We start from the raw sequence: 24,440 nt of genomic DNA on the forward strand, positions 1-24,440 counted from the left end.
GAAGATGATGAGTATGTCACTCGTCGAAACGTCGCAGTTTGAAGACACCGCCACCCGGCTGGAAGCCCGAGAACTCTTCGCCAGCTGTATACGCCGGGAAAGCATCCATTCACAATGCAGTTTTTGATTATTATGCAGACGAAAGACGAGTTCTACAGGTGATTGTTTCATTAATGCCATAATCTTTTCTACTACTGTACACTGAATATATGATATATATAACCAAGCAACTACTTTGCTATATCCATCGCATGTAGAGAAAGCTGCAATACAGCAACGGAGCTGCACGCAGATACCCTAGTCCAACATGTAACGATAAACTGACGCTCTAAAGTGATTTGCTTCATCACAAATTCTGCAAATTTAGTAATTTATCATTGGCATCATGGAATAATTCGTATGTTATAATTTGTTATACTAATAGAACCATAATGTTTAATAAATTATGCACTTTGCACAACATTTATGATGAGCCAATCCTGATATCCCACTATTTATTTACGTACGTGACGCTACTCAATTAACAATCGTGAGTGTTGCGCATAACACTTCGACTGCCGGTCATTTCACTCAGACTTTTCATCTCACGGTAAAATACCGGGCCTTTAAAAAAGCTGACGCATATTGCTACAGGACGTAATATTGGTCGACACTAGAAGAAAAGTACCTATAATTGTATGTCCGAAGACCAGTTCCAGTTGAGATACAGGCTGAAAATCCTGTATTTTGCTTACAAAAGTGACAGGATTCAAAAGAGGTTGCACAGAAAATTAGTGCAGTCGCACATGTGGACAGACGCAAATCCTCCAGCAGACGTGGAGGTGAAGCATCAGGATCGCCTTCGTATCAGTGTATGAAAGGAATTGTCGTTAACATAGAACCATACGGATTACCATTACTTCTGTGCGATGAATTACCAGCGCTATTGGAGAACGTTAGTCTGTGCTTTGTAAACGGCGGGAAACAACGCCATCATTAGGCATCGTGCGACATTAAAAATGGTTCAAATGGCTCTGAGCACTATGGGACTTAACTTTTGAGGTCATGAGTCCCCTAGACTTAGGACTACTTAAACCTAACTAACCTAAGGACATCACACACATGCATGCCCGAGGCAGGATTCGAACCGCGACCGTAGCGGTGGCACGGTTGCAGACTGTAACGCCTAGAACCACTCGGCCACCCCGGTCGGAGTGCGAAATTAGCTCAACGCAACTTGTCAGGTTCGATGGATTTCCTACGTAGGTCAGGAACAACGAATCTATTGTATATCTGGTCACTGGGAAATTTAAAGGCATTGGTGAATTCTCTAGCCATAGGCAATGCGCAGACGTTACAGTAGCGTGTGTCCAATGGATGTGACGCAATCCGAAATGAGCGAAGTTTATCTGAAGGAGTGCCTGATTCACTGAGGAGAAGGTGTGAAGGATGTTTGGGGATATGTCCTAGCCCACGCAGCACTGCCTACATTACGTCTGCGCAGCACACAGACGGGAATGAGAGGTGAGACTGGTGCATACGTCAACAGGTGTTTCCGGACATACCGTTACAATACTTTGCTTACACTTCTGACCAATGCTGCCTCTTGTAGGTAAACATAACTCCTTCTTTAAACGCCTCGTGTAATTAAAAGAACACGGTATGAGCCTTAAGCTTCCAATAAATCTGAAGATGTTATTCCTGTGTTCAAATCTGAAACCGATGACTGCCTCCTCTCGGATGAGGAATATAGTATAACGAAAGCTATTGATTGGTTGCTGTTTTTGAGATAATGTTCACGTATGTCAGAAGAAAGACGTTTGCCAGTTAATGGTAAACATAAAAGAAGTAATATAAAAAGTAATTCTTATCTTAACAGAAAGGTAAGGAATGAAAAATTATTTCTTACATATTTCAACATGGGGTCACAGTAGTGGCACACGTTTCGGCCTATAAGCCAGTCATCATCAGATGATCTGCACAAGTTATATAATAATTCATCTGAATAGGCAAGGAGAGGTGTTCACAATGAATTACGAAATGTGAACCGTGGCTGTGTAAGATGTGGAATGCATTACGACTCCAAATCATTTGTAAACATCATTTATTTCATAGAAAAATATTAAAATTTACAAGCTTTTCTGGTCAGTGTAAGAAGACTAGATGATGAGTCGCTACCAGCAGATAGGGTGACCCGCTGACATTGTACTAGTGGTGACCGCCGAAGCTGCCACCGCCAAACCCTCCGTGTCCGCCGAAGCCGCCACCTCCGTATCCTCCGTGACCACCAAAAGACGACCCTCCGAATCCTCCGCCGAAGCTGCCGTGGCCTCCGCCGAGACCTCCTCCGAAACCTCCGCCGAAGCCGCCTCCGTACCCGCTGTCCTTGACGACGACTGGCACAGGCTGCTTCACCACCACAGGGTGGGGCACGGGCACAGGGACAGGCTTGGGTACACTCACCGGGTAGGGCACCGGCTTCTCAACGGGCACAGGGTACGGCTTCGGCACAGGGACGGGGTACGGCCTGTCCACGGGGACCTTCACGGGGACTTTCACAGGGTAGGGGACCTTCTTCTCCACTGTGACGGGGTACGGCTGTGGAACAGGTACGGGCACTTCCTTGGTGATGGTGATGGCCTTGATCTTGCCTTCGCTGACACCAACTCCGCCTCCGAAGCCTCCGCCGAGTCCTCCCCCGTAACCTCCTCCGAAGCCTCCACCCAGGTCTCCTCCGTGTCCGCCTCCGAAGCCGCCGCCGAAGCCGCCTCCAAAGTCGTGGCCGCCTCCGAAGCCGCCGCCGTATCCACCGCCGAAGCCGCCATCTCCGAGGCCGAACAGCCCTCGCTTTTCGTTCTTCGCGGTCTTGCCTCCTTCTTTCTTAGTGCCATCTTCCTTAGCAAGGGACACGGTACACACCGCCAGTAAAACTAAAGTCGACTGCAACAAAATAAGAAAGGTCCCATTGATGTAGAAATACTCTAAGATTAGGAAGAAAAATATTTCCTTTGTATTGACTCGTTTCATAGATGTCGATCAGAAATTAATTCCAGTACGAACGACGTCTTTAAGGCGCTATAAAGTGAAATGAATTAAATACACTGAAATAAATAAGTCGATGGGTATTAAATGGATGAAATAACAGTATGAAAAGATGCCACTGCTGACTGATAAGATTGCAGAACCTTCAAAGTAACGAATACGCACATGGCAATAGAAAATACCGCATGGAACTAACAGTGGTAGCAGTGTCCGTAAATCGTGTGGGGAAAAATCAGTGCCAGTGCAGATCTGAGACAGGCCCTGAAAGTGTGCTTAGATACCGTAACGACTGTGACGACAGCTCGCAGCAACATGTAAAAATGAGTTACACACCAGTTCCGGGATTATTATCAATTGGTACTACGTATACGAGTCACACTTCAATAAACGGAGCTTTAGAACGAAACTCTTTGCTGTAAAGAGTCACGGCTATTAGAAGTAAGATGAATGAAATTCACGAATGGCTGTTAAGAATTAGGTCCACCTTCTTTTCTTTTTCCTGTTACAATGACAGGCTTCCAGCAATGATTTTGTAACGTATAAAATGAAATCATCCTTGAAAGACTTAGGTTTCTTCTAACGCATTCAGCAACCATGATGAAGTACTGGCATATGTTCAATTAGGACAATAATACCATAACTTATTTGGCTACTAAAATAAATTTCTCTCTCTAAAAGGTACTACTTCACTAATTGATAATTTACTACACCGAATGCATAGATGAATAGATACATGGAATATTGTCACTCATTGCAGACACTGTAGAGGCTGCTGATGCTCTGTAATCTCGTAAAATAAAACAAAATATGGTTTCATTTATGAATAGTGCTGAAATGAAATGCCGCGTATCGCTTTTTCATATTTTTGTGGGGCGAGAAGAGAGGAATCTTCCTCGGCGAAGCTATTGACATTTTTGGTTATTTCTTCCGTTACGCAGCTCAGGGAAGTATGTTACGTGTACCTGTAATTCCTTACGACTTTTGATTCCTTTAAAGATAATTAATTCCTGATCGTGTCGGCATCATCTATAAAATCACGATTTCATTCGCTGAAAAAAATGAGCGGTTTGTACCGTAAATACGTTATGGCGAGTCACACTAAGGCTTCCAGTTCATTTCTAATTTCTAATTTCGCTAATTTCCTTTCTATTTCCAAAACAAAAATTCCGTGTTATTGACTAATGTTTTCTCTCAGGTACTAATAAAAATTCTTTTGAACTTTCCTTACGTTGTTTTATTGGATTTTATCATCAACTTAAATGCAACGTCTTCGGGAAAAAATAACAGGAAAACCCTTTATTGTATGACTGCACGATTGCAGAACAATATTTGTAAGCAGTTACATCAACAAGATGTGGATATTGTGCGTACAGAAAGATTTAAAGTGGAACGACCGCGTAAATACAATCATAGATCGGCCAGATAGCAGACTATGATTCGTTAGAATTATCCTCGAGAAGAGTGGGGTAACCACAAGGACGCAGCTTACGAAATCCTAGTTTAATGAATACTTGAATATTGCTCGTTAGCTTGGGATTCGCACAATGTAGGGTTTATAGAGCAAATAGAAATAAGGGCAGCGAGCGTAACGGAGATGCTCAGCCATTTCCATTGTCAGACGCTTCAAGAGTAACGATCCGCACCGCCGAGTGGCTTACAGTTAAAGTACCGTCTGCGTACGTTCCAAGAAGAATAAAACAATATATTGCTATTTCTCAGGTACATCTCTCGAAAAGACCATTAAAATAAAGTTAGTGAGATTCGAGCTCATTCACGTCTTAGTAAGAACCTACTTTCTTTATGCCGTTCGCGAGTTGAATTGAAATGGGTGGAAGTTAAGAGACGTACACAAAGTGCCCTCTGCCACCCACGTTAAGCAGTGTAGATGTAGATGTTAGAAGTGACTTGGCGGAAAGCATCTCGAAATGTGTATTAAGCGAGTCAGCGTTATGATTAAGACATTTAAAATGTTTTCGGGAGGAAAAGAATTCATATTTATATCCGGTTTGTCTAGTCTGTATATTATGCGATTTCCTATATCACGTCAAACAAATGCCGGATCATTTCCTTCAGTGAGGCTACGGCCTGTTCCTTGTCCTGCATGTGAATAATTCTGCAAATGTTTCAGCACAAGTATGTCAGCGTCCTTCGCGCTGTGATTTTAAGAAATATTACATTCAGAACAAGTGACAAGGTCGCTTCCTTGCTTACTGTTATCCACTGAAGAAACATGAATTCACATGTGCTACAAAAAATATCCACTTCATCAGAAAACCTCCAGTATCGGCAAACACAAGATACTGCATTGTTAAGCCATTCTTGGCACAAGCATAGCAAAACACTAGAGAAATTGCAATTGCAGTTGATGCAAGAAGGGACCGCGTTGTTCAAAACGAAGTCTACGGACACCAGCGACTCTGTTGTGGTCCCTATTTCGATTATTCATGAGTCGGGATCCTCCCTGAACGTCGGTCAAGCGGCCTGAAGATGGCCTAGCGAAACAGCGAAACCGGACGCAAAAATGAAATAAAACTGGAAATGTAGAAGTCTGAAGGTGTTTTTGATTTGACATTTTATAGCTCTAATGGGTTCAAATCCTTCTGCTGGAAGAAACTTTTACCATCAGTATTCTTCGACCAGTAAGCGGAAGGGATGATGATGATGATGATGTTTGTGGTGCGCTCAACTGTGCAATCATCAGCGCTGATCTTGACACAGTCCAATGAAGCCACTGTCACGAATGATGTGGAAATGATGAGGACAACACCCAGTTCCAGGGCAGAGAAAGTTCCCAACCCAGCCGGGAAACGAACCCGGGACCCTGTCATGCAGAGGCAGCAACGCTAGCTACTAGACAACGAGCTGCGAACAAGCGGAAAGGAGACAGCAGTGTAAAAGTCTTCGTCACTAGTCTTTATGCCATTGTCCGGGACTGAATCCGAAACATAAGAGATACTGTTAATGGCGAAGCCTGGTGGTCTCCTGCGAGAGGAATAGGCTACATGGCAGCATATTGTTCACTTTCTTTCCACTCTCATCATGATAAACCACAAACATTAAAACACACTACACTAAAATCTATCACAATCAATTACGCTCAACAAATACATTTAATATTCAACTCTCACACACCTCGAGCAAAGTGTAAGTTGTGCGCGGATGAAGAAAACCCCTTTGTGAACGCAACACAACCAACCACCCGTGGTACCCAATCAACATTGCCAAACGATTCTTTCATTCTCTGTTTGGAACAAAAACTTTAAAAAAATGTTATCTTTTTGCATGAGCGATCCCTATTGCAACGGAATTATAATGAATTTTGGATTTTCGATTGAAGACTAATTACATTTTTTTAGCATTTCTATCGGGCTCTAGTCAGTTGGACGTTGCATCCATATGGAGAAACTACGATCTCATGATTCGAGTAGGTTTTAACTCTAGTATTTTAAGTTCTGCTACACTTTTGATAGATGTTAAGAGTGATAATTGCTATGAATAGCGGCTACTCCACAACATGCACCATGTCGATTGCAAGTTCTTAGACTCTGACTTGCCGGTGACTTACCACGATCCTCATCGCTGCTCGTGTGTGTGCCGGATGCAACGAATGACTGATGCCTCTTCCGACGACGGCGCCCCTTTTATAGGAGCTGCGGCGGAGAGCGGTCGGTCCCTCCGCGCGCTTTCTCCCGGCACCTGTTGTTACATGCCGCCGCCTGCCTCCAGGCGCCAGAGGACCAGTATTGTTCACCTGGCTGCGTCTGCTCGTTTCTCTCGCTGACGAGCAAAACGTCGCGGACACGCTTATGATAATGAAACCTCGGAGATTCTCAACGGTGGATGGCCGTCATCTCACCTTCTCCTAATTACAAGTTTTTACAGTGTGCATGTATGTACGTAGAATGTCTCATTTATCGGCTACCTGCTAGACACTATGTTACGTATAAAGAGAGAGTGGCTGAATGTCAGTCAGTAGTACCTTCGTTGTTATAAATAACTGCTGGTATGACACCTTTATAACTGGCAACAGAAATGAAAGATATAGTTGCTAGTTACATCATAGGAAGTACGATGATGGCAAATCTACATATGAAATAGACTATGAAGCGCCGAAGAAACTGGTACAGGCATGCATATTCAAATACACATATATGTAATCCTGCCACTGCGGCCGAGGGGGTTCTAGGTGCTTCAGTCCGGAAACGCGCTGCTGCTACGGTCGCAGGTTCGAATCCCGCCTCAGGCATGGATGTGTGTGATGTCCTTAGGTTAGTTAGGTTTATGTACTTCTAAGTCTAGGGGACTGATGACCTCAGATGTTAAGTCCCATAATGCTTAGAGCCATCTGAACCATTTGAACTAGATACATGTAATCTGAACCATTTGAACCAGATATATGTAAACAGGCGGAATACGGCTCTGCGGTCGGCAACGTCTATGTAAGACAACGAGTGTCTGGCGCAGTTGTTAGATCGGTTACTGCTGATACAATGGCAGGTTATCAAGATTTAAGTGAGTTTTTAAGTGGTTTTACATCGGCGCATGAGCCATGGGATATAACATCTCCGAGGTAGCGATGAAGTGCGGATTTACCCGTACGACTATTTCACGAGAGCACCGTGAATATCAGGAATCCTGTAAAACATCAAATCTCTTACATCGCTGCGGCCGGAAAAATCGTGCAAGAACGGGTCCAACGACGACTGGTTCAACGTGACAGAAGTGCAACCTTTCTGCAAGTTGGTACACATTTCAGTCGTGGGCCATCAGCCAGTGTCACTGTGCGAACCATTGAACGAAACATCATCGATATGGGATTTCGGAGCCGAAGGCTCACTCATGTACCATATAAGAAACTATCAGCCTCGATTGCGGTAATGAAACCAACCTTTATCTAAGTTTCTGCCCAAGTAATTGAGCCTTTTTCAGAAGGGGGCATGGTCTAGAAATAAAACTAAAACAGCCTGAATACACGTGTCATTTAGGTCTACCTAGCTTCACGTGAGCTCCCGAGGCCTACCTCACGGCGTCCATGGAGACGAGGTGCTCGCCGCAGCTTAAGTCTTGGTGTTGACTTAGTACTTATGTACCGCATTTTCAAAATGTGACTACGCCTATTCAGACTTTCAGTTTTATTTCTAGACCATGCCCTCGTAAACATATTATAGAATCAGGTATACCTTCTGAAGAAGGTTCTAAGACTAGTTTTACTACCGCAATCGAGGCTGATAGTTTCTTATATATTATATTATCACGATTGCTGACTGGGCTGCAGTGTTGAAAGTACTATCACTCATGTACCCTTGATGACTGCACGACAAAAAGCTTTACGCCTCGGATGGGCCCGTCAACACCGACATTGGACTGTTGATGACTGGAAACATGTTGCCTGGTCGAAACGAGTCTGGTTTAAAATTGTAACGAGAAGATGGATGTGTGGATGTGGAGACCAGATGCATCCATTCATGTCCGTTGTGCATTCCGAAGGACTTGCGTAGTTCCAGCAGGGCACCCCACACTTCCAGAATTGCTACAGAGTGGCTCCAGGAACACTCTTCTGAGTTTAAACACTTCCGCTGGCCACGAAACTCCCCACACATGAACATTATTGAGCACATCTGGGATGCCTAGCAACGTGCTGTTCAGATCTCCACCCCCTCGTACTCTTATAAATTTATGGACAGCCCTATAGCCTTCATGGTGTGAGTTCCCTCAGAAGTTAGTCGAATCCATGCCACGTCGTGTTGCGGCACTTCTGCGTGCTCGCGGGGGCTCTACACGATATTAGGAGGTGTATCAGTTTCTTTGGCACTTCAGTGTATTTAATCTGTAACCAGTATGATGATAAACGTTTAAGCTTTAAGCAATCGCAGGATCATGGGAGGTGGAATGTGGCTACAGATACCATAACATGTTGCGGCGTTAAATGTTGTGGTGGCAATAATTTAAACAGAAAACTGGAATTGGCTGAAGCCTTCTTTTATGAATGCGCTTCACATAAGATACTATTAATTCATTGACTGTTGATGAAAGAAGACTTTTCAGTAGTGTACCCTACGTCATGCCAATCCTGCGACGGTATGAATATCTTGTAAGGTGGGCACATATTTTAGTTTTTTGTAAGTTACCAATGTGCACGTTAGGGGGAGATGAAGTTATGTTAGTTTTAAACAATCTGCTGCGGTGGCTGCATGGCTGAGGTAGCCGGATGCGCGTTGTATATCAGCTCGCCCGTGTGACATCTTCTTGCAGTGCTCCAGCAAACATGCAACAAGTTCACAATCAGTGTACTATCCTTATGGGTATTTTTCCTGCGGTGGGAAAAAACGCACACAGTTATTGGCAGTTATTATTCAGTACAAGGTGATAGACTTATTCAGTAGTGCTGGTGCTGTGTTGACTTGTGATTTTATCTGTTACATGAAGAAATATTTCATGAAGTTTAAAGTTGTATTTGACGACATTGTTCACACATGGCAACCAGCATTCAGTTTTTCTCAGCAGCTGAACACGATACGTGACGTACACGTCATTTGAGGTGAGTTTTTGACATACAGTCCATTTTTTCCACAAAGTTTACACATGTCGACCCTTTTCGCCTAGAGTAGTCCTCTAGTTTACATTACAACACAAAGTTCTCGAAAGCAAACCAGCGCTATCATTTGTGCTTTTTCTTTTAGCTATTGTAATTTCATTGTCATTTTTGTGTGCTATTTTAGGTGAAATTTTGTTTCTCCTGTTGCAAAACATGCTGAGTATGATAAGATCTTTGTTGCATAGGCAGACAATGGCGCAAACTGTGTGAATTATTTTATTGTTGCCTAGATTTTCCGCAAATATTTCTGTTGCGTGACAGAATTTATTACTCGGTTATTTAGCTAGATATAGAAGTTCCTTTCTTTTTTTCTTTTTTTCGATAATTCAGTTTTCTACACTTCAACGTTATTGATAGCAACACACAATTTCGTCGTGCTACTAGTTCGCAAATCATATCACAAAGTAATGACTCAGTTATCAACGGAACACATCAAGCACAACAGTGGATACACATAGGAAATTTACTTGAGATATCAGAGAATGGAAATAACTTTCTAACACACATGACTTCTTTGTTAGGAAACACGACAGAACTGTTATCCAACAGTGAAGAAGAAATTTCAGAAGACGAATCAGTACGCGAAATGTTGCCTCAGTTATGCGAAATTTCGCAACATCCACTTACTGAGATAGTCGATTCGGGTTTAGCTTCCATTTCTTTCAGTCACACGGCACACGAGCCAACATGTTTTACTGACAATACGTTCTCAGTTGTCGCAAATCCAGTAAATATGAGTGCGGAGATCTATAATTCAATTTTGTTAGAGCTGCTACTAAAGATGAATAAACACTTGAACAAGGCACAGAACAAAATGCAAAATCACAAGAACAAAGAGGTAAAGACATTAAAAGTGCGAGACATGAATTCATACAGCATATTCGGAAACCTAAAAAAACAGCGAAACCTTGTTGTAGAAATTCGAAAAGGGGTTAGAAATGACTTACAGCATACAAGGTAATTTAACAACTACACAACAGAAAGACAAAGAAAAGCTACTCACAAAAATAAGTTACATTGTACCGAGAACCGTAGTCTCGCAACTCACAAAACTTCACGACCAACTGTTGAAACATTTAATGGACGCGCACATGCATTAAGACTGAACTCTAGCAAACAAAAAGAACAACATACGTTAAAAAATAAATTCGAAGATTTGACGAAAAGGATGGCAAATTTGTCTAGACATACCGACAATGATTCTCATGTCAATCATCCTGTACCATTTTCAGACACAGAAGAATACCGGTCACTTACGTATTTTAAAGAAATATACATTAAAGTCAGTCAACAACAGAAAAATGACATAACAGTATGCGAGAACTGGTGACAGGTGCCGAACGCAAACTGAATAGTAATGACGATACCAATGAATCCACGCTTAGACATTCACACCCACGATCTGAAACTTGTGACGAAACTAACAATTTGTGGTGTCTTTGTGCCTTTCCCAGAGAACAATACTTTTCCCCCAGACATGACAGACAGCCGCCCATCGGGCGCAATAGAGAACATCCCAGCTCTACCCGAAAAGACCATTTCGGTTACAAACACTTTCACAAAGTGAAATTAGGTAATTATTTTCTTGTACAAAAATGTACTAGCGCACAAGACAGGGAACAGTCCGCGCGCTATTATGCTGAGCATATCAGCAAAGGAATTACGAAAAGAAGTGACCATCTGAATTTCAAGCATTTTTCGACGTTTAAAAGTAGGTAAGGGATCCATTACACTTTTTTGGATACATAGACTGGGGAACGATGCCTCCCCGAGCTGGGTGTTAACTATTTTTCTATTTCTCGGTGCACTCCTCCTTCTATCCTTTTTAGTCGATCATTACAAGCAATCTTCTTTTACTACCCTATTGTAAATACGTTAAAGCAAAGTTACTGACTTGTGAGCTGTGATTAACAACGTGTCATATTGCCTACAAAGTACATTCCAGTAATGACAAACTGAAAACTTCGATTACACGCATTTCGTCACAGTAACAAAATGTGTCTCGGTTTAAAAATAAAAAAAAATAAAAAACTACTCGCATTTTATGTAAATTTAATACCCTTAGGAAAACATGTCAAGAAAAACAAGTGGAATTTCATTGAGGTTAGATCCCGGCACACAGGTAACAATACGTGACAGAAATGCACTACAGAACTGTGACTTGCAATTCCAGCAGTAAATAATGCATCACATCACACAGAATAATCCACTGCTACAACGGTAAAATTTCTTCAATTAAAAAAAAAAATCTGGGACAACTAACTGATAGTCCCAAGGATGACCTTAAACTGACCCCTACCATAAAAGGATAAACTTTAGTTTCGTTTAACTTTCGTATCTCAATGGGAATTTTTGTGGATGTGAAACAGAGATTGGCGAAATAAGTATACAGCTTTGAACTGGACGATTTTTACATAAAGGAGTAGTAGTCATCTCCTATAAGACAAAAGACTTAGTACCAGTTCTGATGAGAGATGCAGATTATTGAGATTATGATTGAACTTTGCAAATGGAAAGACAGTTTTGCAAATAGCAGTAACATTGAAAAATTAAGGGCAAGTATATGAAGGAGTTTCTGCCAGTTTAAGGAATAATTACAAGTTGTTAAAGTTAAGACTGTGTTGTCTGAAAGACATTACCATTGTAGGAGGTAATATGTTATTTGTGGAGATTTTCTTTTCATGATCAGTTATGCAGTAATGAAGATTGTTTGCTTTGTAATATTATTTATGAAGTGTGATTGTGCAGTGTTTCTTGTGTATGAATTAATGAAACAGAGCAGGAGGTATTTACAATTGATTATTTATGAGATATGAGTATATTATATGTGGTTATTATGATGATATTGATAGAGATGAATATGTCGAAGGCATTAGTGACAATTGATGATAATGATTATGAGGATAATGATGGTAATATCGTAGGAAGATATAATGGTTAGGTATTATAATCTATTTTGAGAGATGAGCAGATAATGGTTAGGGCATATTTTACAGAAACCTGTTTTGTTGAAATTGATTTTTCTTTGCATTGATATGTCTCATAAGCTTGCATGTAGTAAAAGGAGGGTGATGAACAGGTTAAATTAAAGTGCCTGTACGCTATGTTGATTGTAATGTGCAAACATAAATGACTATAGGAAGACTGAATAATGCTTATATAATGTTGTCATACCGAAATATTTGAAAGAAATTTGAATATGATATCTTTGCCAGGTTAATAGACATAATGTCTTTGGCAGGTAAACTGACAGGAAATGTGTTATTATGTGAATATGATGTTTTTGGCAAGTAAACTTCAACAACAGATATTATGAGAAATGTATGAGTTTCAGGGAAAGTATAGCATTCATACAGTACAGAGGTGAGAAAGTTTATCAGTACACTATGGTATTACGTGACACTAGGAGACAATATCACACAAAGTGCAATTAATGCCCTTTCCTTTTCCTTTACATGAACCATGACACATTCCGTTGTTTCTCCTCTCCTTTTGGTCTGTATACCTTCTTCCTCTTACAATATACGTACGTTTTTTATGTACATATTTTTGTTATCACTGTTCCTACGTTTTTCATGTTAGTTGTTAGTTCTGCATAATTAAACATTTTCTGTAACATGATATCTGTTATTGTGGGTATACTAGACTTCCTTTCACATTTTCTTGGCCATTTATGGTCATTAGAGGGTTATTATATTTTGTCAACCTTAGTTGGTATCGGGCACCGAATATTGTGTAATTCTTTCTGTAGGTAGATGTTTTCTGATCACACAGATTGTTGTAATTTACAAATATTCGTGTTTTGTACATAAAATTCATATTATATTTTCATGTAGAACTCTTGTACTATTTCAGATATTTGCTAGGAATAAAGTCATTTCTTAGAGAGACAATACTGCATGTGCAGTTCACATATACTAGTAATGTATTGTATAGTCACAAACTCAATGAAGTTGCATGGATTTACCTAAGTTTTGCACACGCTTAGAAGAAACAGTAGTACTGAGCGCGAAGTTAGCTACAAGAAACTTCCACACAGATTAAAACTGTGTATTGGACGGAGACTCGAAATTGGGATCTTTCTCTTTCGCGAAAGGCAAGTTCGAGTCTCGGTCCGGCCCGAAGTTTTAATATCTCAGGAAGTTTCATATCAGCACACACTCCGCTGCAGAGAGAAAATCTCATTCTGGAAATATCCCCCAGACTGTGGCTAAGCCATGTCTCCACAATATCCTTTGTTCCAGGAGTGCTAGTTTTAAGAGATTAGCAGAAGAACTTCTGTGAAGTTTGATGGTAGGAGACGAGGTATTGTCAGAATTGAAGCTGTGGGGATGGGACGTGAGTCGTTCTTGGGTAGCTCAGTTGGTAGAGCACTTGCCCGTGAAAGGCAAAGGTCCCGAGTTCGAGTCTCGGTCCGGCATGCTGTTTTAATCTGTCATGAAGTTTCATATCAGTGCACACTCCGCTGCAGAGTGAAAATCTCGTTCTTAGCTACGAGACTTCAACCGGAAACATGAGTTGTCAGTGGGCAACGCTCATACTTGATTCTACATTTACTACCAACTTCCACAGCGTTGTCAGTGATGGACATTCAGTGGCCTTATTGGCTGCCCTAAGCCTGAATTTACACTGTCCATACTCGTTGGCGTTGGTCACCTGTGTGTTCTGTACTACAGGGTCAGTGGCATCTTCGGCGACAGTGCTTCAAGATATGTGTAAGTATTGCACTAGTTGTATTCCTTTTCCTAACTATAGGGTTAATGACAAGAGACATTAACAATATCTTCGTTGGTGCTGCGTGCTGCAAGAGTTTACCTTCAATTGCATTCCCATATTGACCTCAATAATAATGATATGAGACAGTGAAGGAAACCTTCGATGGTTATAGGTGATAAAATATTTACCTACAATCTACATAACTCGACAAAAGTACGTGTGCTTCTTCCTTGCGCATTCTTTTGCACGTTTTGTAACCTAAACATTAACCCTTGTAACATTATTTATAATTGTAACTTATTGTGCTCACTACTTTGTAACTTTTTAAAAAGAATTTCATTATCGTTGCTTTACCACAGCTAAGACAATTTTTTGGAGGGGCAGGGGATGGCAAAAGATAGTGTAAAGTTTTCATATGTTTGCTGCTATTATAAATAATTCACCTTAACTCCACTGGGACAATGATGAATGAGCCCCTGCATGAGTACCGAATGAAATCGTTGAGTCTGTGTTTGGTTTTATCTGTGGTGGACTTGCTAGTCTGTCAGTTTTACAGCGCTGGCTCTTTCTTATTTGAGGCACAGCAGCGAGCAGTTGAGTTTTTCAGAGATTGTGTGGTGTTATTTGTGAACCTCGGAGAAACTATCGGCAATACTTTATTATGGAGACGAAAACTCATTCATAATACTTTCTGGTTCATTGTATTGACGGAGGAGATTGCTGAGATATTTCAAAGGTAATGGAGGCATGCAGAAGAACGATATTTTTGTTTGTCAGAAATGTTAATTGAAGGAAACCCTTGCCCCTCAGATAACTAATAAGTTTTATGATTAGTGTTAATTTTACTTCTTTATTTGCATTATGTCACGGAATACGCAACTAATATGTTACAGCTTTCTTATATTGTTCAGTCCTTTTTGTCAATAATCTGATTTTAATTTTTCAAGAACGATTTTCTTTGAAGTAAAGCCCACCTCCATGACTTGTAACAAAATGTGAATATTTTGTCATGTGGCATTGCACCTTACGCCACACGGAGCCATAGATTATTTTTCACTAGCAAAATCAAATAAAATAGTAGTATGTAGGGTTTTTTTCTCCTTTAGCTGCTGCATCTGCTGGTTTCTATTTACTTTTAAGAACGTCAATATTCCACACACAAGAAACAGCATGCTGAACAAGACGTAAGACATTTTTATTTCAGGGTAGGCCTCGCCTTGTTTTCTTGAGCAAACAATGTATGGTCACTATTGTCAGGTGGCATGCTAACACCCTGATTAAGTTTCACTGAACAGTACTGGTAATTTCAAACAGTTATTTTCTTCCGTGTAGAGTAGTAATTTATTTTTGTAATTCTTCCAAATAAACCATAGCACTTCATATCATACAACATTCATGATGTACGCCAGTATTCAGTTTTCGTTATATAGTTTTCACTGAAGACACAATTAGTTTCTTTTAGCATTTAATTAATTCAATTTCCTTATTTAAACTTTTGCATTCCTTGAATTTTAAAGTTTTATTTCACGACGTTGTTCACATGCGCAACACAAGGCCAACCAACAATCACTTTTGCTGAGCGATTGAATACGATACCTAAAGTACACGTTATTTGAGTAGAAAGATTTCTCACATACAGTCAATTTTTTTCATTAAAAGCTTGCAGCATGTCTTGATTTTTCTTTAAGTCTTGCATTATCAATTGAAAAGTTACAATCGCGTCTCTGAAGACCTTACCTGTCCTAAGGCGAAACTGATCACCAACTCCTCAGTTTCCTTTTCCATTGTTCTGTATGTTGTTGTTGTTATCACCTGTGATGCACGCGCTATTATGCCGATTTTGAGATAGTTTTCGCTCTTGTCTGCTCTTGTTTTCTATGTCATTGCGAAGATAATGTTTCCACAAAAGGCTGATGGTATGACTCCAGACTCTGTGGTGTTATTTTTTTAAAAACAAATTATATTTTGATTAAATTATTATTCTCTTATGAAGATTCAGAAATCTGTTGTGAGTTTTTCACCACTTCTTGGCGGGAAGAGCAAAGACTTTTCAAAAAACTCAAGTACTGTATGTGATAGCTGATATGTCACCTGAAATCATTTGCTGAAGGCATAGCGTTCTCAAGATCAAGAACAGAGTTCGCACTTGATCATGTTCGACCACGACCGGATATGAGACATAGCAACTACGAACAGAGAAACCTAAGGGACCAGACAGAGCTGGAAATTTTCTGTGCTATACTACACCACACGTTTAAAGAAATTGGATTTAAATCACAAACAAGGTAAATGGCCATGCGCCTTCTGCCTTAACTACGACGTTCCTGGTAGCTGTATGAAAACTATAAAAACACAGTTATTTCTGATGTCATTAATAGGAGATGGCTAGCACAGACATACTTTAAGTAATAAGCAGGCACTACAGCATTTGAGAGCACAATAACCAATTTAATTACCTTAGTCAGTGTTGCTAACAATGGGCTCCATACAGTTGTAATCTTCTATCCTTGACATTTCATCTTAGATGCACACATAAATTCTTACATAGCACTGAACAATAGTAATATTTTATAATAACTAATTAGTGATTGCGGACCGCGCCACATACACGTCCGCCGTCTTTAAAAATATATATCAGGACTGTGGTAACAGAAGGGGATTACAATTCTTCAGCTGTCAAAAAATAAGAAACACAAAATATTGCTATCGATACAATTTACAAACAATTCGTATTCTGCGCCGTGGCGCGTGAGATAGTCTTTGAAATATCAGGTGGTCGCCGCTCAGCGACGGTCTAAGAAATTTGTACACAAATTGTATGGCTTTTATGGGCCTGCATGGTTAGATTATCGAATGTAAGTTTATTTAAGCTATCGAAACAGATACTAATATTACACTGCCTCCCACGAGGAGGGGAAGAATACCGGAGGTGTTACTTCCGTCCTCATGTCACTCGTAATATTAGTGACTTTAAATACATGTCTATTGCTGAAATTGAGTAGTCATATAGTGATATACACTTGACGTTTCATAAAGTTACCATAATACAGAAAATATTATTTGCTAAGACCATTTGTAAAAATTGGCTTTGTGCAGTTCATCTGCATCTGTGTTTTGGTCACAGGGTTTCATAACATCTACAACAACAGGGAAGTATTACTATTCACAATAAATAGGTATATACAGGGTGGTTCATTGATCGTGGTCGGGCCAAGTATCTCACGAAATGAGCGTCAATCGAAAAAACTACAAAGATCGAAACTTGACTAGTTCGAAGGGGGAAACCAGATGGCTCTATGATTGCCCCGCTAGATGGCACTGCCATAGGTCAAACGGATATCAACTGCGTTTTCTTTGATAGGAACCCCCATTTTTATTACACATTCGTGTAGTACGTAAAGAAATATGAATGTTTTAGTTGGACCACTTTTTTCGCTTTGTGATAGATGGCGCTGTAATATTACAAACATATGGCTCACAATTTTAGACGAACAGTTGGTAACAGGCAGGTTTTTTTTTTAATTAAAATACAGAACGTAGGTACGTTTGAACATCAAATTTCGGTTGTTCCAATGTGATACATGTACCTTTGTGAAATCACTTATGATAAGGCATGCTGTTACAGTGTGTTTACCTGTGAATACCACATTAATGCCATAAATGCTCAAAATAATGTCCGTCAACCTCAATGCATCTGGTAATACGTTTAACGACATTCCTCTCAACAGCGAATATTTCGCCTTCCGTAATGTTCGCACATGCATTGACAATGCGCCTACGCATGTTGTCAGGCGTTGTCGGTGGATCACGACAGCAAATATCTTTCAATTTTCCCCAGAAAAAGAAATCCGTGGACGTCAGATCCGGTGAACGTGCGCACCATGGTATGGTGCTTCGACGGCCAATCTACCTGTCATGAAATATGCTATTCAATACCGGTTCAACCGCACGCGACGTATGTGCCGGACATCCATCATGTTGGAAATACATCGACATTCTGTCATGCAGTGAAACTTGTAGTAACATCGGCAGAGCATTACGTAGGAAATCAGCATACATTGCACCATTTAGATTGTCAACGATAAAATGGGGGCCAATTATCCTTCCTCCCATAATGCCGCACCGTACATTAACCCGCCAAGGTCGCTGATGTTCCACTTGTCGCAGCCATCGTTGAGTTTTCATTGGCCAATAGTGCATATTATGCCGGTTTACGCTACCACTGTTGGTGAATGACGCTTCGTCGCTAAACAGAACGCGTGCAAAAAATCTGTCATCGCCCCGTAATTTCTCTTGTGCCCAGTGGCAGAACTGTACACGACGTTCAAGGTCGTCGCCATGATATTCCTGGTGCATAGAAACATGGTACGGGTGCAGTCGATGTTGATGTAGTATTCTCAACACCGACGTTTTTGAGATTCCCGAATCTCGCGCAATTTGTCTGCTACTGATGTGCGGATTAACCGCGACAGCAGCTAAATCACCTACTTGGGCATCATCATTTGTTGCAGGTCGTGGTTGACGTTTCACATGTGGCTGAACGCTTCCTGTTTCCTTAAATAACGTAACTGTCCGGCGAACGGTCCGCACACTTGGATGATGTCGTCCATGATATCGAGCAGCATACATGGCACACGCGCGATGGGCATTTTGATCAGAATAGCCATACATCAACAACATATTGACCTTTTCCGCAATTGGTAAACGGTCCATTTTAACACGGATAATGTATCACGAAGCAAATACCGTCCGCACTGGCGGAATGTTACGTGATACCACGTACATATACGTTCGCCATCTATCACAAGGCGAAAAAAGTGGTCCAACTAAAACATTCATATTTCTTTACGTACTACCCGAATATGTAATAAAAAATGGGGGTTCCTGTTTAAGGAAACGCAGTTGATGTCCGTTTGACCTATGGCAGCGCTATCTAGCGGGCCAACCACAGCGCCATCTGGTTTCCCCCTTCAAGCTGGACGAGTTTCGTTCTTTGTAGTTTTTTCGTTTTATGCTTATTTCGTGAGATATTTGGCCCGGTCACTATCTATGGACCACCCTGTACATTAAGTGGAGAAAAAACAAATACATATACCTATATAATTCTAAAATGCTTTCAAACTATGAGACTGATCTGACATTTTCATTATTCTTTCACAAGTTTTCCAAATTTTCAATGTCTCTATAAGCTCGACCTATAGAACAATGTACTTCAAAGTAGTATGACGTCTCAATAATTGTCGGAGCGAACCAAGAGGACCCGGCAATTTAAGTTTCAAATATCAATTATTTCGTCATAGGCCGCTGCGCGGCAGTGTTGACAGACCAACACCGGCCAGTATCGGGCACGCAATCGTAGAATGGGTGTGTTGTGTTGTCCGCCGATAACATGCTGCGTTTAAAGCACGTTGTTTGAGAATTATTGCTGTTGCTTCACCGAGGAAGCCTGCACCAAGTCACATCGGTGTACCACTTGTCAACTGTCCGTAAAGGACCCACAGGTAAGTGAAAAGAAGATATTTTGCTGGCTTGCGAGGGCTGAATGGCGAACGATACTCATTCACCGGCCGTTGCACATGTTAAAAATAAAAACTGATACACACAAGGTGTGGTATGAAGAGTCGTGACACAGACTCGCTTTTCGAACCAAAAATTTTCACTTTCACTTTGATAGGCGTTCGTGAGCTAAACGTTGTCCTTCGTCTCACTTTCTCTTTGAAAAAATTACACTTTCGCAGAAGGTTAACAAGATACCTTGACTAATAATATTTAGATAGTTGCTTATATATACATATATATCCTTAATCTAATGGTGACGTCCGGTACAGAACTGCTGTCGACCATTTTCTTTATGGCTCTCTCTTGCTTACCAGTTAAAATTTACGTCTTCCACTTGAGACTATTTTTCAGTCTCCTCTTATAAACTCAGCTACCTTATTCTTTACCGTCAAATTCTTATTACATTTTAAATTGTCTCAAAGACAAACTAAATGACTTCCTCTTTGAGAACACGCCTCTTTTTATCACTCTTTTCATTTGTGTGTCCATTATCTTGTGTTTACTGCGTTACTTAAATTGAGGACAGCCTCCTGACGGAGAGACTGCCTCCTTTTCCATGCGGAATACTATTCGCTTAAAAATATACGGGCGATGACTAACTAATCGCGTGTTACAACGACAACAAACTCAATTGCGTGCCAAACCAGTGGCTTCACTCTAATTGGCTTCAACAAGCAAAGTTTAACTGATCTCGTAGCAAACCTGCACGCTTTCAATATGAGTTGCTTCGCCCAGACAGTACTAATAAACCTCTACGAGCTGATCCTAGGAATAGGATGATTGAAGGATTATCAGGGGTCGGTATTTTGGATACGATTTTATAAAGGAACTCAAAACTCAGCATTTAAATAATCTGGACATACAAAAATTATCATACTATACAAGAAACATTTACATGCGAGCGCTTATGCTGCTGCAATTACTTTTTGCGTGTCATTTACTTCTTTTGCTTGCTACACCTTCGAATTTGCGTCAGCGTAACTTATCTGCCATAGACTTTAAAACTCTCTTCCTAATGAAGTTTTCCACATACATTACTTCTTCTAAGCATCCGATCATACACATGTTCTTTAGTATATTATAATTTACTCTTTTTTTTTAGGTAATGTGTCGCTCTCATCACGATATCCTCTGTTATTCTTTGATCCTAGTCAGGAAAAGTTATGACCCTTTATTTTACACAAGACTACAACTTGTCCTCAGAGACACTTTAGTTTCTCAAAAAAAAAAAAAAATCCTTCATTATAAGGCCTGAGAGAAGGGCACTGATAACTCCTTCCTCTTTGATTTATACGTCTCGGGGGCTGACTACCACTCGAGCATGCATCATATACTTATATACTAGCTTAAAACTAATACTATGTTCTCTCTTCAACATTTTCCTTTACCTGTATTCAATTAACAGATCGGTACAAACTTTACTCATACAGTCAGCACTGTATAAAGAGCTCCGGACATTAACTATTGGCTTGTCATTTTTCTTCAGTTATCATTCGACGTCGACGACTTACCTTGTTCTCTGATGATGCTTTGTGACCGCCTCGTACTAGTAACACCTGTAAATTTCTTGTGTTACGATTGTGGAATTTTCTTAAGTCACTATGATGGACCATAGCTTTAATCCTTCCAGTCACGGGGTCGGCTAGCAAGTAACTTCCTGTGTGCGGCTTCCTGACTATAACATATGGGCCTTCGTAAACGCGCTGCCTGTTACGATTTTTGTTTCGTAGCTTCGATGGTTTAAAATGAGCCCTTAGTAAGATTCTCTCACCTTCTCTATATTCAGTAACCTTATTTACCTTTCGTCAAATGCTTTCTTACTGAAGTTTGCATTAGTTGTCAATGAAATCAACGCCTGCCTGATTTTGGTGTCAGCTTCTTGTGGAGGCTAAAAAATGCTGTTTATTGTTTTCCTGATTGTGGTGGTTCTCCCTATCGGATATCGCCCTTAACGTCTCCGCTTTTTCGTGTTGGTGTTGTGGCTGTGGCATGAAGGGTGGTGGACAAGGATTTTGCCAGTGTACCATCCACTTCCCGCATTAAAGATTTGTACAGTCTTTTGCCGTTGGCTTCGAATTTCCTGCATAATCATTTGAGTGGCCGGAAAAATTTATATTTGTCGGAGGTCGGAATGTGTTCTGGGCCATGTAGTGTATTGTGTTGACATTATTAGAAAAATGTTGGTGTCCTCCACTCGTCCCATGCCATTTATTTGATTTCCACTCACGCGTTCTGTTAAAGACTGGTCCGCTGTGATAATGTCCTTGCTGTGGTGGTTTTTTTCCGTACTGATTTTGTGGATAATTGTGTGTTGAGTTTACGTACTGTGGCCGTTGTGTACTATCCATTGGATTGCACAGTTGTTTATTATTATCCTTCGGTCGAAACTGTCCATTTCCGTACGACACCTGTTTATTTTTGTAGCCGCCGGACGGTTGGTAGTAAGCGTCGCTACCGCGCGCTCTTCCCTCATTGCCATTGTTGACCGCGTAACCTCCACTGTTTGGCCTGCTCGCTTCATTCGGAGCGCTACCAACATTTGCTACCGCGTCCTCGCGAATCAAATCCAATGAGTCCAATATGGAAAGAAATGCTTCAGTTTCGTCCTCGGAAACATTAACTACTTTCTCCCTTATGGAGATGGGCAATTTAGCTTTCAAAATAATGATCGCGTCTTTATTTGTAACTGGCAAGTCCCAGAATTTAATTTTTGCTAAATATTTTTCGAAATATCTTCTGAGACTGCCGTGTTTCGAATTGAACATTTCGGTATTGAAAACTTCTTTTCTTAAGCGCTGCTGAACACTATCACTCCAAAATTTGTTCAGAAACATCCACTCGATTTCATTATAGGTCCGGCACTTGTCTGTCATTTGTATCCCACATAAGGGGACATCTGTTATATACCCTGTTACAAACTGTATTCTTTGCTTGTCTCTCCAACTGTTCGCACGTCACGTTTTTGCGGGTGAAAGGTTGGAAATGTTTTGTGTTTCAATACACTTTCTTCCTGCATTTGGGCTAGGAGTGTTGGTGGGCTGTTAACTTCAGTGTGGTTATGCACTGTGTCTGTCGGACTGTGGTATGACGTGTGATGAAGTGGAGTGCTGTAATGAATTTGCCTATTGTCATTTCGACATGGGGAGTGATTCCATTCGCTACCCATCGGAGGTGAGGGAGTTTCCGCTTTGTTCTTTAGTGTCTGCACCTCTTCAGTGACCTGCAGCTTCCATTGAGCAAGGTCTTGTGCCAATGTTCGCCTTATCTGTCCTAGCTCAAACAACACGGTGGCTGGTTCCGCCAAAAGATCGTAACTTCCCTTACTACTTCCTTCAGTTCTGTCATTACCTTTTTTTCTTTTTGGTTTTTGGTTTTAATCCACTCTGTGTAGTGGTCGGATAACGCTTCGGCGTGAGCCTTTACCGTAATTTTTACCTGCTCTTCTATGTCAAGTGATTCTCCTTGTTTCGTCAAATCATCTATCTCCTTCCCCATATTAGTGACAACCAGTTTCACGGCGCCGACCTCCTTTGACATGGTATCATAATTACCCTTTAATGCTACAGTTTCGCTATGGTTTGCTTCTACCGTAGCAATAATTTCACCCTTGGCAGCTGCTAGTGCTGCATCAAATTTACTAGATACCTGCTTAATCTCAGCCTCAACCTGTTTACGGATCTCAGTTCTTACTGCTTCGATTTGCCCACTTATTTCCGACTTGACCTCTCCCAATTAGGTATTCAGATCAGTTTTCAAGTCGGTAGTTATTTCAGTTTTTACTGTGTCAAATTTTCCATTTACCACTTCAAATTTTTCATTTACCGCATCAAATTGTTTATTTAAATCGGTAAAAGCTCGCATTAGTTCCTTTTTGTTTTCGTCCTCTCTTTCAGCTGTCTCTCTTGCTTTTCGTTGCTTTTCTAACCGTAATTGTTCCTTTTCCCTATACTTATTTGCCATCCAGTTGTGGATTTGAAGGAGCATTGCATTCCTATCTACAGTTGGGTTGCTACCCGCGGGAATCGTTTGAATTGTTTGGTCTTTGTCAATCATATCACCGGCGTTAGCCTCCGCCTCCACTCGCATGTTAATTGCAACTGAGCGTAACGAAAATTGAGTGCTGTTCATATCGTCACTGTCACCTGCTGTCGGGATTAATTTCTATTTACCCTCCGCCATCTCGCGGGGTCTATTTGTCAACAGTATTACGTCAGCTACGCGTGGTCTGCAACGCGGTTCGTCTGTCCTTTGCTTGTGACGTCACGTCACGTACTGTCTGTCAGGTATGGGAGTTGCACTCGCCTAACAAACGACTGTGAACAGAGGCGCAGATGACAAGATGGAAGACGGACACACTAAACAACTAAATTATCACACAGCGCAAGCTTTTTACATGTAACACGACGCCATATTTACACATTGAAATGAAGACTCAACAATGGGATTTAGACACTACGTTGAAAATCCTACTAAATTTTGACTAAATATAATAATTTTAAACTGATTTTTTAAATGTGCAGATGGAAATAAAAGGAAGAATGGTCACGTT

General features: G+C 40.8%; 1 protein-coding gene across 1 annotated transcript in view; it reads right to left on the reverse strand.

Moving 5' to 3' along the window:
• Nucleotides 1-2,066: 2,066 nt before the first annotated feature.
• Nucleotides 2,067-24,440, reverse strand: part of LOC126235522 (elastin-like) — a 141,624-nt gene continuing 119,250 nt past the window's right edge. The window contains exons 4-5 of the mRNA XM_049944240.1: nt 6,587-6,737; nt 2,067-2,919 (exon numbers count right to left, since the gene is read on the reverse strand). Of these exons, the coding sequence (XP_049800197.1) occupies nt 2,188-2,919; nt 6,587-6,737 (883 nt within the window). The 3' untranslated portion in view covers nt 2,067-2,187. The remainder of the gene's footprint in view (nt 2,920-6,586; nt 6,738-24,440) is intronic.

The sequence above is a fragment of the Schistocerca nitens genome, chromosome 2, assembly GCF_023898315.1.
Source record: "Schistocerca nitens isolate TAMUIC-IGC-003100 chromosome 2, iqSchNite1.1, whole genome shotgun sequence".
Taxonomy (NCBI): Eukaryota; Metazoa; Arthropoda; class Insecta; order Orthoptera; family Acrididae; genus Schistocerca; species Schistocerca nitens.